This window comes from Lethenteron reissneri, chromosome 11, assembly GCF_015708825.2.
Source record: "Lethenteron reissneri isolate LAM-NWPU_2019-01 chromosome 11, ASM1570882v1, whole genome shotgun sequence".
Taxonomy (NCBI): Eukaryota; Metazoa; Chordata; class Hyperoartia; order Petromyzontiformes; family Petromyzontidae; genus Lethenteron; species Lethenteron reissneri.
This window is the reverse complement of record NC_083789.1, coordinates 12,401,998-12,420,739: the sequence shown is the minus strand read 5'-3', so window position 1 is coordinate 12,420,739 and position 18,742 is coordinate 12,401,998. Positions and strand designations below refer to the sequence as shown.

The 18,742-nt window shown below is 58.1% G+C and overlaps 1 protein-coding gene across 1 annotated transcript in view; it reads right to left on the bottom strand.

Annotated features, from left to right (window-relative positions):
* The window catches only part of LOC133341465 (WD repeat-containing protein 26-like), a 33,425-nt gene that overhangs the window by 1,753 nt on the left and 12,930 nt on the right, over positions 1-18,742 (bottom strand). Inside the window, exons 7-12 of the mRNA XM_061550125.1 lie at positions 8,465-8,603; positions 6,941-7,081; positions 4,560-4,679; positions 3,741-3,886; positions 2,276-2,354; positions 405-534 (exon numbers count right to left, since the gene is read on the bottom strand). Coding sequence (XP_061406109.1) covers positions 405-534; positions 2,276-2,354; positions 3,741-3,886; positions 4,560-4,679; positions 6,941-7,081; positions 8,465-8,603 — 755 coding nt within the window. The remainder of the gene's footprint in view (positions 1-404; positions 535-2,275; positions 2,355-3,740; positions 3,887-4,559; positions 4,680-6,940; positions 7,082-8,464; positions 8,604-18,742) is intronic.

Genomic DNA, 18,742 nt, shown 5'->3' with positions numbered 1-18,742 from the left:
AAAGACAAAGATCCCCCATCTAGCCTTAACAGACTGTTGGGGCAAGAGCTGTGAGCACCAATGAAGGCTGGCATGGCACACCAGGGGGTGGGTGGCCAACACCACGCCGGGCCACCTTTATCTCCCTAGTAGTGATGTTTACACACTGCACCAGGTGCTCATTTGAGGCTGAAATGACCTAAGAGCGGCCCAGGGCCGGTTCAAATAATCACTGATGCTAGCCGCGAGCGGGAGTCGAACTCGGGTCGCCAGGTTCGTAGTGAAATGCGCTAACCGCTACCCTACCGCTCCCCACAATGTCAGTCCACGCGAGCACACTCACCCCCCCGGCCCCTGGGGGGGTGGGAGAGGGGAGGGGCGATGACCCCCCCCCCCCTCCGTGTATCCACCATGCCGGGACCTGCCTTCACTGCCGCTCGCCACAAAGTCCTCGTTGGGGCCCCCAAAGCACGAGTGGATAGTGTAGAGGCCCTGTGTGATGCCCTGGTACTTCCTGACGAGCGCGCGCTCATGAAGGTCCCACAGGTGCACGCCCTGCACACACGTACACGCACACGCACGCGCGGGACACGCACGCAAGTGTATATGCACGAGCGTGTGTACCAGGGCACAAAGATCCCGCGCAATGCCTTCAACAGACTGTAGGGGCAAGTGCCGTTAGCGAAGACCTATAAAAGACCGGCACAGCACACGATGGGGTGGGTGGGTGGCCAGCAATACTCCCGGCCAGGACAGTAATACATATTTTTACGCCCTGTACCAGGTATTCATTTTATAAGGCTGAGTCACCATAGGGGAGGCCCAGAACCGGTTCAGATAATTTTCAGTTGTTAATAATAGTGTCAACTTGTCACGCGACTTGGAGGCAGGAAGGATCAGACAAGTCAGATGGCAGCTACACGGTGAGCTGCCGCCAACAACTGCCGACGCTCTGCAGTCCTCTATATATATAAAGATGTTTTCAGCCTGTGGGAGGACACCAGAGCGGCAGGCATCGAAGTAGAACCACTGCACTACCAGTACAGGAAGACCTCGCTTAGCGCAATCACGTGGACAGCTGATTTGTTATAGCGCTCTTTGTCCTGGAGAAAATTATTACCTAGAAAAATGTCATTAAAAAAATCTAGACAGTACTTACAAGTGAGAGCGCGCAGCAGCGCCGGCCGAGAAAACGTCACCTCGCCCCCACCGTCCGCTCAGCCAATGAGAGCGACGCACACAGGCTCTCAGCCAACCAGAGCCCACCCCCCGCGATTTGATTATCCCCACAGGGTTTTAGACCGGGGACAGGTTCTGGAGCTCTTCTCTGAGAATGATCTGAGCCTCGGAGCGTAGCGGCAGTGGTGGGGGAGCTGTAATTATATTAGTAAATATGATGTACTGTACTCAATGATGTAATTAAAATAAATTATTTGTATTTAGGAAATAATATTTACCATCTGTATATGAGCGCTATAATCAATACCTCAATGTAGCCCTCATATTTCTCATACGAACGGAATAACCTTGTCGGGAATGCATCGCCATGAATACAAATGTATGAGCGCTTTTAGTGCTATTTCGTACAAACCCAAAAGATCCCTGTATATCCTTTAAGACTGTTGAGGCAAGTTCTGTTAGCGAGTCGCAACTATGAAGGCTGGCCCGGCTCATGAGGGGTTAGCGTGGCTAGGACCATGCACAGTCACCTTTGTATCCCCAGTGCTGACATTTCACACATCAATCCAGGTACGCATTTTAAGGCCGAGTAAGCCTCGGAGATGCCTAGGAAAAGGTTCAGACTACCGTTTATTGGCCGTGAGCGGGAGTCGATCTCGGGTTGCAGGGTTTGTAGCGCAGTGGGCTAACAACTACGCCACCGTTCCCCACATCGCAGTATAAACACGCACAACACAAGTACGCATTTCCTACTCGGGCACACTGCTGTGCGTCTTGTCTCGGCACGAAGTGAGAACCGGTTTCCCCCTTGCCTTCTGCATGCAGACTCGGCTCAGCCAGGCCACACAGCGTCATCGCGTGCAAAACTCAGTGTTCCAAATCCTCCCTCCAGTCTGCCCAGAGGGCAATCCTCCTCTACAGCACCCATTCTAGTCTGTACCTGTCCTCTGCATTTACACTCTGGGCGGTGTCGGGTGCCCACTTCGAACGTCACTGGACAGCGACCTCTGCGGAAGCGGGATGGAGGAGGAGGAGGAGGGAGGATGGTGGGTAGATGGAGGAGGGGTGAGGAGGGGGGAGGGGTGAGGAGGGAAGATGACACCGCTGCCACGCTCACCTGTGTGGCCACGTTGATTAGTGCCAGCCGGTCATCCTTGGAGACGCTGAAGGTCATGATGGGGTGGTCCTCCTGGATCCTGCGTGCACAGCAGACACAGCCTCCGTCGCGCACGTCTCCGGCGTCACCACGGCCGGCGGTTTTTACAGCGCTACACCCGCAGCGAGCATCCGCACCCGGTGGCACCGACCAAGTGCGCAGCCCTGTTCAGTCACTTCCCGGCAGGGAAAGGACCCTCCCTCCGTCGCACCGTGGCGGTAATTTTGACCGCGATCCACCATGCCGCTCGGTGCGGGTTGGCGAAGGCGAGGAGAGCATGGATGCGGGAGTACGGTACAGTACAACGATGGGTTTTGCTGCCAGTGCTGCCCAGCAATGTAGGTCCTCGGGTGCCTGCGATAACCCTCTGCACGCACGGTGGTCACACATGCGGGGACCAAATCGCGCGGTCGTCTTGGAAACCACGTGTGACCAAGTTCATGTGTTGCTGCTGCCCACGTGCCGTGGTCGGTTCAGTTGTGAGTTCACTCTGCCAGCGCCGTGGGACTTCGGTTATGTTTGTGTGCGAGGCGCGACGCCCGTCCAGCAACGAATGACGATGGTGATGAACGAATGAGCCCATTCTCTCGTCAGATCTCACAAGCCACGCGGGATTCAGCCTGGACTTCAATAACCGCGGTGCAGAGATCATCATCCTCACAGTGGACTTTTAGCGAGCCATCGAACATAGATGGTCACTGCACCTGCAGCCGTCTGGAATGCTCTTCCGATATATCAGGAAGCCAATGGAGCTATACGCACTTTTAAATCTAAATTAAAAACTAATTTCTGTCGAACAGTTTTTAGGACAGCTGGGTACGTACGATGTGAAATAAATGCCACATACATCAAAGCCATTTTATTATTCTCGTATGGCCAATGAAGAGTAGCCACTAAAGCACAATTACAGATGCACATTCACACACAGAAAGTAGTTTTATCTCATGCACACACTTACACACTAACACAGACACCCTCACCACACAGCCATATACAAACACTGCCATAAACGCACACAAAGACCCTCCCCCCCCACCGTATAGCATGAACAGCACGGCACACGAGGGGGTGGGTGGCCAACACCATGCCCGGTCGCCTTTGTCTCCCGAGTGGTGATGTTTACACACCGCACCAGGTACTCATTTGAGGCTAAGTGGACCTAGGTTCAGATAATCGTCACTGGTGTTGACCGTGAGCGGGAATCCAACTCAGGTCGCGGGGTTCGTAGCACAGTGCTCCAGCCGCTACACTACCGCTCCCCACCCACATATCCACCCACCCACCATCACAGACCAGAGAGACGGTTTCTAAGTTTCCACTTGTATACATTAGGACTCCGCATTGAGGCTACGAATGATGGCAATGGGGGTACCGAGAGGAGGAGGAGAGAGTGGGTGGTGGGACGGGGAGGCGGGGGGGTACCCACAAGGCCCGGTCCGTGACGTCCTCGAAGTTGTAGCTGCAGATGCGCTGGTGCGTGTCTGACGCCAGCACGGATTTCCCGTCGGCAGAGCACCAAACGCACTGGATGCGCACGCCCTGCCACGACTCCAGCACCGTCCCGTTCAGGTCCTGTCGTGCGCGGACAATCGAACAAATAACAAGGATCGTCATGTCAGGGTCGTTGTCACGATGAGGGTGTCTTTGTGATCGGGTGCCTGTCGCGCCGGGGCGAGTGCACGCCAATCGGCGTCAATGCAACTATGCAGCTCGCAACGAGCGACTATGCAGGCCGCGACCACGTAGCCCGCGGACGGGCGACGACTCAAAGCGCATCGCGCTACGTGACAGCGCACACCGCCGCCACTTACCACTGGCCTGAAAGGCCGCCGGCGGAAATCAAACTTCATCTCTCCGTCAAGGCACAAAGTGCTCCTCCTTCCATGCTACTACACCAAGGGTATACATACGCGCTTATTCTAGTACACGACATATAGGTACGCATTATCGACGTTTGCGTAACATATATATGTTATGTTTGCTTGATACATACAGGCTATACGTACGCAATGCACGCACAGAATATAAACATAGGATGTAAGTTCACGATACATGATATACGTACACAATATATGTACAGGGTATATGATATATATGCCACCGCACCAGCAGGGCTGGAATACCTACACTCGCACCGGTATAACTGAGCGCGGAAAATCACAGATGCACACACAGACTCGTGGACTCGCACACACAGACTCGCGCTCACCAACTCACAGACTCGCAAACGGACTCGTCGACTCACACACTGGTAGAACTGTCCCCGCTGGCCGCCTGTGCAGAAGCGACGGCTGTCCGGGAACCAGGAGGCGCACACGAGGCTGTCATCGTGCGACTGCGACATCTTCACACGCAGCACCCCGGTCTGCAACGTCCACAGCACAACCACATCACCACTCACCACCACCACACAACCACATCACCACTCACCACCACCACACAACCACATCACCACTCATCACCACAACCACATCACCACTCATCACTACAGCACAACCACACCACCACTCATCACCACAACCACACCACCACTCATCCCTACAACACAACCACACCACCACTCATCACCACAACCACACCACCACTCATCCCTACAGCACAACCACACCACCACCCACCACCACAACACAACCACATCACCACCCATCACCGCTGCACAACCACATCACTACAACACAACTACACCACCACCACTCACAACCATACCACCACAACACAACACAACCACACCACCACTCATCACTACCGCACAACTACATCACCACTCACCACCACAAAACAACCACACCACCACTCATCACCACAACCACATCACCACTCATCACCACAACCACATCACCACTCATCACCACAACACAACCACACCACTCATCACCACAACCACATCACCACCCACCACAACACAACCACACCACCACTCATCACTACCGCACAACTACATCACCACTCACCACCATAACACAACCGCACCACCACTCACCACCACAACACAACCACACCACCACTCACCACCACAACACAACCACACCACCACTCACCACCACAACACAACCACACCACCACTCACCACCAGAACACAACCACACCACCACTCATCACCACAACCACACCACCACTCATCACCACCACAACACAACCACACCACCACTCACCACCACAACACAACCGCACCACCACTCACCACCACAACACAACCACACCACCACTCACCACCACAACACAACCACACCACCACTCACCACCACAACCACACCACCACTCATCACCACCACAACACAACCACACCACCACTCACCACCACAACACAACCACACCACCACTCACCACCACAACACAACCACACCACCACTCACCACCACAACCACACCACCACTCATCACCACCACAACACAACCGCACCACCACTCACCACCACAACACAACCGCACCACCACTCACCACCACAACACAACCACACCACCACTCATCACCACCACAACACAACCACACCACCACTCACCACCACAACACAACCACACCACCACTCACCACCACAACACAACCGCACCACCACTCACCACCACAACACAACCACACCACCACTCACCACCACAACACAACCGCACCACCACTCACCACCACAACACAACCACACCACCACAACACAACCACACCACCACTCATCACCACAACACAACCACACCACCACTCACCACCACAACACAACCACACCACCACTCATCACCACCACACCACCACTCATCACCACCACAACACAACCACACCACCACTCACCACAACACAACCACACCACCACTCACCACCACCACAACACAACCACACCACCACTCATCACCACCACAGCACAACCACACCACCACTCACCACCACAACACAACCGCACCACCACTCACCACCACAACACAACCACACCACCACTCACCACCACAACACAACCGCACCACCACTCATCACCACAACCACACCACCACTCACCACCACAACACAACCGCACCACCACTCACCACCACAACACAACCACACCACCACTCACCACCACAACACAACCACACCACCACTCACCACCACAACACAACCGCACCACCACTCACCACCACAACACAACCGCACCACCACTCACCACCACAACACAACCACACCACCACTCACCACCACAACACAACCACACCACCACTCACCACCACAACACAACCGCACCACCACTCACCACCACAACACAACCACACCACCACTCACCACCACAACACAACCGCACCACCACTCACCACCACAACACAACCACACCACCACTCACCACCACAACACAACCGCACCACCACTCACCACCACAACACAACCGCACCACCACTCACCACCACAACACAACCACACCACCACTCATCACCACAACACAACCACACCACCACTCATCACCACAACACAACCACACCACCACTCATCACCACCACAACACAACCACACCACCACTCACCACCACAACACAACCACACCACCACTCATCACCACCACAACACAACCACACCACCACTCACCACAACACAACCACACCACCACTCATCACCACCGCACAACCGCATCATCACACACAGCAGCACAACTGCACCACCACTCATCACGCACACACACCTGTGTGTTCCACAGCCATAGCTCGGAGCAGTCATCGGGCCCGCAGGCGATGAGGTGCGTGTCGTCCGGGCTCCATGCGAGGTAGGAGACTCCGTACGTGTGTCCCTCCAGCGTGTGCGCCACCTTGAGCTGATGGCTCTCCTGCCACGCGCACACGTGCCCGCTCAGCGCCGGCGGCGCGCGGGAGGAGACTAAACTAAACTATAAACTACTTTTTTATTTGACCAGGTAAGGCCCACTGAGCTGTAAAGCCCCATCTTATTTCAACTGACGAAAAGACAAATAGGGGGGAACTCGGCTCCTTCAACTCGCCGAGTTCTGGCCGTTCACCCCGATTCTGTTAATTTCCGGCTGTCCTACACGGTCCATTGGGATCTATGATCGGAATTCGCCTTCCTAAATAATTATCTTAGTATTTTCATCATTGAGTGAGTCGAAACTAAACACTGAACAATTTTTACTTTACCCGGCAAGGCCCACTGAGCTGTATACCTCTTTTTCAGAACCGACCTGGCCACAAACGATAGCTGAACTAAGTGGCTTATCATCATGTAGACATTTGTTGTAGCCAAATAGTCTTAAACACAAGTTGATTCTAAATGTGAAGGGAAAAACTGGACCCGTACAAAAACCCACGTGACCACGGGGAGAGAGAGACACACAAAACCCCAAATATACAGCAGGCGTCAGGGTCGGGATTGAACCCACGACCTCCTGTAAACCAGGCGAGGTACTATGGGGACCTCATTTGCCAGTAAAAATATGATAATTGGTTCTTTACCCTTCTATCTGGCAACAAAACTGACACCTTTTTGCAAGGAGTCATGTTTGCATAGACCGCAATACCTGCAGTCATAAAAACAAACAAAAGACATAACTCTGATAATGTGCACTGTCCTTGAAGTTGATTGGTCCACACCCGAGACAGCTTTCCTTCGAGCCTAGTCTCATATGGGTTGGACCAGATGACGCCAAAAGGCGCACAACTCAAGGACAATGCACCATCAGAGTATGAGAGCTCGGGGCAAGCATCTACACTATGGGGACCTCATTTGCCAGTAAAAATATGATAATTGGTTCTTTACCCTTCTATCTGGCAACAAAACTGACACCTTTTTGCAAGGAGTCATGTTTGCATAGACCGCAATACCTGCAGTCATAAATACAAACAAAAGACATAACTCTGATAATGTGCACTGTCCTTGAAGTTGATTGGTCCACACCCGAGACAGCTTTCCTTCGAGCCTAGTCTCATATGGGTTGGACCAGATGACGCCAAAAGGTGCACATTATCAGAGTTATGTCTTTTGTTTGTATTTATGACTGCAGGTATTGCGGTCTATGCAAACATGACTCCTTGCAAAAAGGTGTCAGTTTTGTTGCCAGATAGAAGGGTAAAGAACCAATTACCAGGCGAGGTAGTTAACAGACACCCGCGACCCGCAGGCCATACTGCGCCACGCTCAGGAAACACTTCCTCAGCGCAACAAGGTGGAAGGGGGGGGACTGAGAACTGGCCCCCACCTGCTCCACCAGCCAGATGATGACGGTGGAGTCCTTGGAGCCCGTGGCGAGCCGCGTGCCGTCGTTGGAGAACTTGCAGAACCACACCTCGTTGCAGTGCTCCGTGAGCACCTGGCGCGTGTGGCTCGGGAAGTTCTTCCTGCGGGAAGGAACGCGCACCGGGGTGGCGGCCGCGGGGTCAATGGTGCTCAAGGATGGGGGGCGGGGAGTGGGAGGGGGGGGTGTAGGACGACAACCCGAGTAAGATCACAACCGGGGTCTTCAACAAGATAAATAAAGGATTAAAAAAAAAACCGCCTACTCTACCTGGCTTATCTACACGTGACTTCATGACGGCCAAAGTGACTGTCAAAGAGAAAGCAGAGAGAGCGAGACGAAGACCCTGAGTTGGGGCCTGGGTGAGGGTCACGGTGCACGGGTCGGACTCTTGCGAAACACTGCTGGTTGGACAGGTGCAGAGGGCGAGAGGTCTCTGGGTGATCTTCTCGGCGTGTGTTTGATTCGTACGCGTTGCTCCTAACGGATCCACGCTGCTTCTGCTGCAGCCCCGAGAGGTGCTAGTGGCTGCAGCAAGGTTGCGAGATCAAACCCGAGTTTGGGGTTTACGCCGCCATCGTCCCACCCTCCGGGGTTGATAAAATGAGCACCACATTTGGTATCAACGGTGGTTGTCCTATGGGGTAGACTAACCCCCGCCATAGGAATTTGAAATTTGCACCTCTGGCTAAGGGCAATAAACAGGAGATGAGCACCAATGCCTCAATGCTCTGACTTCGACAACCCCACAAAGGCAGTGTCCCACGGCGTGGTGTGTCCCGCTGTGTGGTGTGTCCCGCTGTGTGGTGTGTCCCACGGTGTGGTGTGTCCCACGGTGTGGTGTGTCCCACGGCGTGGTGTGTCCCACTGTGTGGTGTGTCCCACGGTGTGGTGTGTCCCACGGTGTGGTGTGTCCCACGGCGTGGTGTGTCCCGCTGTGTGGTGTGTCCCGCTGTGTGGTGTGTCCCACAGTGTGGTGTGTCCCACGGTGTGGTGTGTCCCACGGTGTGGTGTGTCCCACAGTGTGGTGTGTCCCGCTGTGTGGTGTGTCCCACAGTGTGGTGTGTCCCACGGTGTGGTGTGTCCCACGGTGTGGTGTGTCCCGCAGTGTGGTGTGTCCCACGGTGTGGTGTGTCCCACAGTGTGGTGTGTCCCACAGTGTGGTGTGTCCCACGGTGTGGTGTGTCCCAGTGTGGTGTGTCCCACAGTGTGGTGTGTCCCACAGTGTGGTGTGTCCCACGGTGTGGTGTGTCCCACTGTGTGGTGTGTCCCACGGTGTGGTGTGTCCCACGGTGTGGTGTGTCCCACGGTGTGGTGTGTCCCACGGTGTGGTGTGTCCCGCTGTGTGGTGTGTCCCACAGTGTGGTGTGTCCCACAGTGTGGTGTGTCCCACGGTGTGGTGTGTCCCACGGTGTGGTGTGTCCCACGGTGTGGTGTGTCCCACGGTGTGGTGTGTCCCACAGTGTGGTGTGTCCCACGGTGTGGTGTGTCCCACGGTGTGGTGTGTCCCACGGTGTGGTGTGTCCCACGGTGTGGTGTGTCCCACTGTGTGGTGTGTCCCACTGTGTGGTGTGTCCCACAGTGCGGTGTGTCCCACGGTGCGGTGTGTCCCACGGTGTGGTGTGTCCCACAGTGTGGTGTGTCCCACAGTGTGGTGTGTCCCACGGTGTGGTGTGTCCCACAGTGTGGTGTGTCCCACAGTGTGGTGTGTCCCACAGTGTGGTGTGTCCCACAGTGTGGTGTGTCCCACGGTGTGGTGTGTCCCACGGTGTGGTGTGTCCCACAGTGTGGTGTGTCCCACAGTGTGGTGTGTCCCACAGTGTGGTGTGTCCCACAGTGTGGTGTGTCCCACAGTGTGGTGTGTCCCACGGTGTGGTGTGTCCCACAGTGCGGTGTGTCCCACAGTGTGGTGTGTCCCACAGTGTGGTGTGTCCCACAGTGTGGTGTGTCCCACAGTGTGGTGTGTCCCACAGTGTGGTGTGTCCCACGGTGTGGTGTGTCCCACAGTGCGGTGTGTCCCACAGTGTGGTGTATCCCACTGTGTGGTGTGTCCCACAGTGTGGTGTGTCCCACGGTGTGGTGTGTCCCACGGTGTGGTGTGTCCCACAGTGTGGTGTGTCCCACGGTGTGGTGTGTCCCACTGTGTGGTGTGTCCCACAGTGTGGTGTGTCCCACAGTGTGGTGTGTCCCACAGTGTGGTGTGTCCCACGGTGTGGTGTGTCCCACTGTGTGGTGTGTCCCACTGTGTGGTGTGTCCCACTGTGTGGTGTGTCCCACTGTGTGGTGTGTCCCACAGTGTGGTGTGTCCCGCTGTGTGGTGTGTCCCACGGTGTGGTGTGTCCCACGGTGTGGTGTGTCCCACGGTGTGGTGTGTCCCACTGTGTGGTGTGTCCCACGGCGTGGTGTGTCCCACTGTGTAGTGTGTCCCACGGTGTGGTGTGTCCCACGGTGTGGTGTGTCCCACGGTGTGGTGTGTCCCACGGTGTGGTGTGTCCCACAGTGTGGTGTGTCCCACTGTGTGGTGTGTCCCACTGTGTGGTGTGTCCCACTGTGTGGTGTGTCCCACGGTGTGGTGTGTCCCACGGTGTGGTGTGTCCCACGTTGTGGTGTGTCCCACGGTGTGGTGTGTCCCGCTGTGAGGTGTGTCCCACGGTGTGGTGTGTCCCACTGTGTGGTGTGTCCCACTGTGTGGTGTGTCCCACGGTGTGGTGTGTCCCACTGTGTGGTGTGTCCCACTGTGTGGTGTGTCCCACTGTGTGGTGTGTCCCACTGTGTGGTGTGTCCCACAGTGTGGTGTGTCCCGCTGTGTGGTGTGTCCCGCTGTGTGGTGTGTCCCGCTGTGTGGTGTGTCCCACGGTGTGGTGTGTCCCACTGTGTGGTGTGTCCCACAGTGTGGTGTGTCCCACGGTGTGGTGTGTCCCACGGTGTGGTGTGTCCCACTGTGTGGTGTTCCCACGGTGTGGTGTGTCCCACGGTGTGGTGTGTCCCACGGTGTGGTGTGTCCCACTGTGTGGTGTGTCCCACGGTGTGGTGTGTCCCACAGTGTGGTGTGTCCACGGTGTGGTGGTGTCCCACTGTGTGGTGTGTCCCACTGTGTGGTGTGTCCCACGGTGTGGGTTGTCCCACGGTGTGGTGTGTCCCACGGTGTGGTGTGTCCCACGGTGTGGTGTGTCCCGAGGTGTGGTGTGTCCCGAGGTGTGGTGTGTCCCACTGTGTGGTGTGTCCCACGGTGTGGTGTGTCCCACTGTGTGGTGTGTCCCACAGTGTGGGTGTGTCCCACAGTGTGGTGTGTCCCGAGGTGGGTGTGTCCCACGGTGTGTGTGTCCCACTGTGTGGTGTGTCCCACGGTGTGGTGTGTCCCACGGTGTGGTGTGTCCCACGGGGTGGTGTGTCCACTGTGTGGTGTGTCCCACGGTGTGGTGTGTCCCACGGTGTGGTGTGTCCCACGGTGTGGTGTGTCCCACGGTGTGGTGTGTCCCACTGTGTGGTGTGTCCCACAGTGTGGTGTGTCCCACGGTGTGGTGTGTCCCACGGTGTGGTGTGTCCCACGGTGTGGTGTGTCCCACTGTGTGGTGTGTCCCACTGTGTGGTGTGTCCCACTGTGTGGTGTGTCCCACTGTGTGGTGTGTCCCACGGTGTGGTGTGTCCCGCTGTGTGGTGTGTCCCACGGTGTGGTGTGTCCCGCTGTGTGGTGTGTCCCACAGTGTGGTGTGTCCCACAGTGTGGTGTGTCCCACGGTGTGGTGTGTCCCGCTGTGTGGTGTGTCCCACGGTGTGGTGTGTCCCACAGTGTGGTGTGTCCCACGGTGTGGTGTGTCCCGCGGTGTGGTGTGTCCCACTGTGTGGTGTGTCCCACGGTGTGGTGTGTCCCACAGTGTGGTGCGTCCCACGGTGTGGTGTGTCCCGCTGTGTGGTGTGTCCCACAGTGTGGTGTGTCCCACGGTGTGGTGTGTCCCACGGCGTGGTGTGTCCCACGGCGTGGTGTGTCCCGCTGTGTGGTGTGTCCCACGGTGTGGTGTGTCCCACGGTGTGGTGTGTCCCGCTGTGTGGTGTGTCCCACAGTGTGGTGTGTCCCACGGTGTGGTGTGTCCCACGGTGTGGTGTGTCCCACGGTGTGGTGTGTCCCGCTGTGTGGTGCGTCCCACGGTGTGGTGCGTCCCACGGTGTGGTGTGTCCCGCTGTGTGGTGTGTCCCACGGTGTGGTGTGTCCCACGGTGTGGTGTGTCCCACGGTGTGGTGTGTCCCGCTGTGTGGTGTGTCCCACGGTGTGGTGTGTCCCACAGTGTGGTGCGTCCCACGGTGTGGTGTGTCCCGCTGTGTGGTGTGTCCCACAGTGTGGTGTGTCCCACGGTGTGGTGTGTCCCGCTGTGTGGTGTGTCCCGCTGTGTGGTGTGTCCCACAGTGTGGTGTGTCCCACTGTGTGGTGTGTCCCACGGTGTGGTGTGTCCCGCTGTGTGGTGTGTCCCGCTGTGTGGTGTGTCCCACTGTGTGGTGTGTCCCACGGTGTGGTGTGTCCCGCTGTGTGGTGTGTCCCGCTGTGTGGTGTGTCCCACGGTGTGGTGTGTCCCACTGTGTGGTGTGTCCCACGGTGTGGTGTGTCCCACTGTGTGGTGTGTCCCACTGTGTGGTGTGTCCCACGGTGTGGTGTGTCCCACAGTGTGGTGTGTCCCACTGTGTGGTGTGTCCCACGGTGTGGTGTATCCCACTGTGTGGTGTGTCCCACTGTGTGGTGTGTCCCACTGTGTGGTGTGTCCCACTGTGTGGTGTGTCCCACTGTGTGGTGTGTCCCACGGTGTGGTGTGTCCCACGGTGTGGTGTGTCCCACGGTGTGGTGTGTCCCGCTGTGTGGTGTGTCCCACAGTGTGGTGTGTCCCACAGTGTGGTGTGTCCCACTGTGTGGTGTGTCCCACGGTGTGGTGTATCCCACGGTGTGGTGTGTCCCACTGTGTGGTGTGTCCCACAGTGTGGTGTGTCCCACAGTGTGGTGTGTCCCACTGTGTGGTGTGTCCCACAGTGTGGTGTGTCCCACAGTGTGGTGTGTCCCACGGTGTGGTGTGTCCCACGGTGTGGTGTGTCCCGCTGTGTGGTGTGTCCCACAGTGTGGTGTGTCCCACAGTGTGGTGTGTCCCGCTGTGTGGTGTGTCCCACGGTGTGGTGTGTCCCACGGTGTGGTGTGTCCCGCTGTGTGGTGTGTCCCGCTGTGTGGTGTGTCCCACTGTGTGGTGTGTCCCACTGTGTGGTGTGTCCCGCTGTGTGGTGTGTCCCGCAGTGTGGTGTGTCCCACTGTGTGGTGTGTCCCACTGTGTGGTGTGTCCCACGGTGTGGTGTGTCCCACTGTGTGGTGTGTCCCACTGTGTGGTGTGTCCCGCAGTGTGGTGTGTCCCACTGTGTGGTGTGTCCCACTGTGTGGTGTGTCCCGCTGTGTGGTGTGTCCCACTGTGTGGTGTGTCCCACTGTGTGGTGTGTCCCACTGTGTGGTGTGTCCCGCAGTGTGGTGTGTCCCACAGTGTGGTGTGTCCCACTGTGTGGTGTGTCCCACTGTGTGGTGTGTCCCACTGTGTGGTGTGTCCCACTGTGTGGTGTGTCCCACAGTGTGGTGTGTCCCACAGTGTGGTGTGTCCCACGGTGTGGTGTGTCCCACGGTGTGGTGTGTCCCGCTGTGTGGTGTGTCCCACAGTGTGGTGTGTCCCACTGTGTGGTGTGTCCCACGGTGTGGTGTGTCCCGCTGTGTGGTGTGTCCCACTGTGTGGTGTGTCCCACGGTGTGGTGTGTCCCGCTGTGTGGTGTGTCCCGCTGTGTGGTGTGTCCCACGGTGTGGTGTGTCCCACTGTGTGGTGTGTCCCACGGTGTGGTGTGTCCCACTGTGTGGTGTCCCACTGTGTGGTGTGTCCCACGGTGTGGTGTGTCCCACAGTGTGGTGTGTCCCACTGTGTGGTGTGTCCCACGGTGTGGTGTATCCCACTGTGTGGTGTGTCCCACTGTGTGGTGTGTCCCACTGTGTGGTGTGTCCCACTGTGTGGTGTGTCCCACGGTGTGGTGTGTCCCACGGTGTGGTGTGTCCCACGGTGTGGTGTGTCCCGCTGTGTGGTGTGTCCCACAGTGTGGTGTGTCCCACAGTGTGGTGTGTCCCACTGTGTGGTGTGTCCCACGGTGTGGTGTGTCCCACGGTGTGGTGTGTCCCACGGTGTGGTGTGTCCCACAGTGTGGTGTATCCCACTGTGTGGTGTGTCCCACGGTGTGGTGTGTCCCACGGTGTGGTGTGTCCCACTGTGTGGTGTGTCCCACAGTGTGGTGTGTCCCACGGTGTGGTGTGTCCCACGGTGTGGTGTGTCCCACGGTGTGGTGTGTCCCACAGTGTGGTGTGTCCCACAGTGTGGTGTGTCCCACAGTGTGGTGTGTCCCACGGTGTGGTGTGTCCCACTGTGTGGTGTGTCCCACTGTGTGGTGTGTCCCACGGTGCGGTGTGTCCCACGGTGCGGTGTGTCCCACGGTGCGGTGTGTCCCACGGTGTGGTGTGTCCCACGGTGTGGTGTGTCCCACGGTGTGGTGTGTCCCACGGTGTGGTGTGTCCCACAGTGTGGTGTGTCCCACAGTGTGGTGTGTCCCACAGTGTGGTGTGTCCCACGGTGTGGTGTGTCCCACAGTGTGGTGTGTCCCACAGTGTGGTGTGTCCCACAGTGTGGTGTGTCCCACTGTGTGGTGTGTCCCACGGTGTGGTGTGTCCCACGGTGTGGTGTGTCCCACGGCGTGGTGTGTCCCACAGTGTGGTGTGTCCCACTGTGTGGTGTGTCCCACAGTGTGGTGTGTCCCACTGTGTGGTGTGTCCCAGTGTGGTGTGTCCCACGGCGTGGTGTGTCCCACAGTGTGGTGTGTCCCAGTGTGGTGTGTCCCACGGTGTGGTGTGTCCCACGGTGTGGTGTGTCCCACTGTGTGGTGTGTCCCATAGTGTGGTGTGTCCCACTGTGTGGTGTGTACCAGTGTGGTGTGTCCCACGGCGTGGTGTGTCCCACAGTGTGGTGTGTCCCACAGTGTGGTGTGTCCCACGGTGTGGTGTGTCCCACTGTGTGGTGTGTCCCAGTGTGGTGTGTCCCACGGTGTGGTGTGTCCCGCTGTGTGGTGTGTCCCGCTGTGTGGTGTGTCCCACAGTGTGGTGTGTCCCACGGTGTGGTGTGTCCCACGGTGTGGTGTGTCCCACGGCGTGGTGTGTCCCACTGTGTGGTGTGTCCCACGGTGTGGTGTGTCCCACGGCGTGGTGTGTCCCACGGTGTGGTGTGTCCCACGGTGTGGTGTGTCCCACGGCGTGGTGTGTCCCACTGTGTGGTGTGTCCCACGGTGTGGTGTGTCCCACGGCGTGGTGTGTCCCACGGTGTGGTGTGTCCCACGGTGTGGTGTGTCCCACGGCGTGGTGTGTCCCACTGTGTGGTGTGTCCCACGGTGTGGTGTGTCCCACGGTGTGGTGTGTCCCACGGTGTGGTGTGTCCCACAGTGTGGTGTGTCCCACAGTGTGGTGTGTCCCACAGTGTGGTGTGTCCCACTGTGTGGTGTGTCCCACTGTGTGGTGTGTCCCGCTGTGTGGTGTGTCCCACAGTGTGGTGTGTCCCACGGTGTGGTGTGTCCCACGGTGTGGTGTGTCCCGCTGTGTGGTGTGTCCCACGGTGTGGTGTGTCCCACTGTGTGGTGTGTCCCACGGTGTGGTGTGTCCCACTGTGTGGTGTGTCCCACTGTGTGGTGTGTCCCACTGTGTGGTGTGTCCCACAGTGTGGTGTGTCCCACGGTGTGGTGTGTCCCACGGTGTGGTGTGTCCCACGGTGTGGTGTGTCCCACGGCGTGGTGTGTCCCACGGTGTGGTGTGTCCCACGGTGTGGTGTGTCCCACGGTGTGGTGTGTCCCACTGTGTGGTGTGTCCCACAGTGTGGTGTGTCCCACTGTGTGGTGTGTCCCAGTATGGTGTGTCCCACGGCGTGGTGTGTCCCACAGTGTGGTGTGTCCCAGTGTGGTGTGTCCCACGGTGTGGTGTGTCCCACGGTGTGGTGTGTCCCACTGTGTGGTGTGTCCCACGGTGTGGTGTGTCCCACGGTGTGGTGTGTCCCACGGTGTGGTGTGTCCCACTGTGTGGTGTGTCCCACGGTGTGGTGTGTCCCACGGTGTGGTGTGTCCCACGGTGTGGTGTGTCCCACTGTGTGGTGTGTCCCACTGTGTGGTGTGTCCCACGGTGTGGTGTGTCCCACGGTGTGGTGTGTCCCACGGTGTGGTGTGTCCCACGGTGTGGTGTGTCCCACTGTGTGGTGTGTCCCACAGTGTGGTGTGTCCCACAGTGTGGTGTGTCCCACAGTGTGGTGTGTCCCACGGTGTGGTGTGTCCCACGGTGTGGTGTGTCCCACTGTGTGGTGTGTCCCACTGTGTGGTGTGTCCCGCTGTGTGGTGTGTCCCACGGTGTGGTGTGTCCCACGGTGTGGTGTGTCCCACGGTGTGGTGTGTCCCACTGTGTGGTGTGTCCCACGGCGTGGTGTGTCCCACTGTGTGGTGTGTCCCACGGTGTGGTGTGTCCCACAGTGTGGTGTGTCCCACGGTGTGGTGTGTCCCACAGTGTGGTGTGTCCCACTGTGTGGTGTGTCCCACTGTGTGGTGTGTCCCGCTGTGTGGTGTGTCCCACTGTGTGGTGTGTCCCACGGTGTGGTGTGTCCCACGGTGTGGTGTGTCCCACGGTGTGGTGTGTCCCGCTGTGAGGTGTGTCCCACGGTGTGGTGTGTCCCACTGTGTGGTGTGTCCCACTGTGTGGTGTGTCCCACGGTGTGGTGTGTCCCACTGTGTGGTGTGTCCCACTGTGTGGTGTGTCCCACTGTGTGGTGTGTCCCACTGTGTGGTGTGTCCCACTGTGTGGTGTGTCCCACAGTGTGGTGTGTCCCGCTGTGTGGTGTGTCCCGCTGTGTGGTGTGTCCCGCTGTGTGGTGTGTCCCACGGTGTGGTGTGTCCCACTGTGTGGTGTGTCCCACAGTGTGGTGTGTCCCACGGTGTGGTGTGTCCCACGGTGTGGTGTGTCCCACTGTGTGGTGTGTCCCACGGTGTGGTGTGTCCCACGGTGTGGTGTGTCCCACGGTGTGGTGTGTCCCACTGTGTGGTGTGTCCCACGGTGTGGTGTGTCCCACAGTGTGGTGTGTCCCACGGTGTGGTGTGTCCCACTGTGTGGTGTGTCCCACTGTGTGGTGTGTCCCACTGTGTGGTGTGTCCCACGGTGTGGTGTGTCCCACGGTGTGGTGTGTCCCACGGTGTGGTGTGTCCCACGGTGTGGTGTGTCCCACGGTGTGGTGTGTCCCGAGGTGTGGTGTGTCCCACTGTGTGGTGTGTCCCACTGTGTGGTGTGTCCCACTGTGTGGTGTGTCCCACAGTGTGGTGTGTCCCACAGTGTGGTGTGTCCCACGGTGTGGTGTGTCCCACTGTGTGGTGTGTCCCACGGTGTGGTGTGTCCCACGGTGTGGTGTGTCCCACTGTGTGGTGTGTCCCACTGTGTGGTGTGTCCCACTGTGTGGTGTGTCCCACTGTGTGGTGTGTCCCACGGTGTGGTGTGTCCCACTGTGTGGTGTGTCCCACGGTGTGGTGTGTCCCACGGTGTGGTGTGTCCCACTGTGTGGTGTGTCCCACGGTGTGGTGTGTCCCACGGTGTGGTGTGTCCCACGGTGTGGTGTGTCCCACGGTGTGGTGTGTCCCACTGTGTGGTGTGTCCCACTGTGTGGTGTGTCCCACGGTGTGGTGTGTCCCACGGTGTGGTGTGTCCCACGGTGTGTGTCCCCCGGTGTGGTGTGTCCCACGGTGTGGTGTGTCCCACTGTGTGGTGTGTCCCACAGTGTGGTGTGTCCCACAGTGTGGTGTGTCCCACAGTGTGGTGTGTCCCACAGTGTGGTGTGTCCCACGGTGTGGTGTGTCCCACGGTGTGGTGTGTCCCACGGTGTGGTGTGTCCCACTGTGTGGTGTGTCCCACTGTGTGGTGTGTCCCACTGTGTGGTGTGTCCCACAGTGTGGTGTGTCCCACGGTGTGGTGTGTCCCGCTGTGTGGTGTGTCCCACGGTGTGGTGTGTCCCGCTGTGTGGTGTGTCCCACTGTGTGGTGTGTCCCACAGTGTGGTGTGTCCCACGGTGTGGTGTGTCCCGCTGTGTGGTGTGTCCCACGGTGTGGTGTGTCCCACAGTGTGGTGTGTCCCACGGTGTGGTGTGTCCCGCGGTGTGGTGTGTCCCACTGTGTGGTGTGT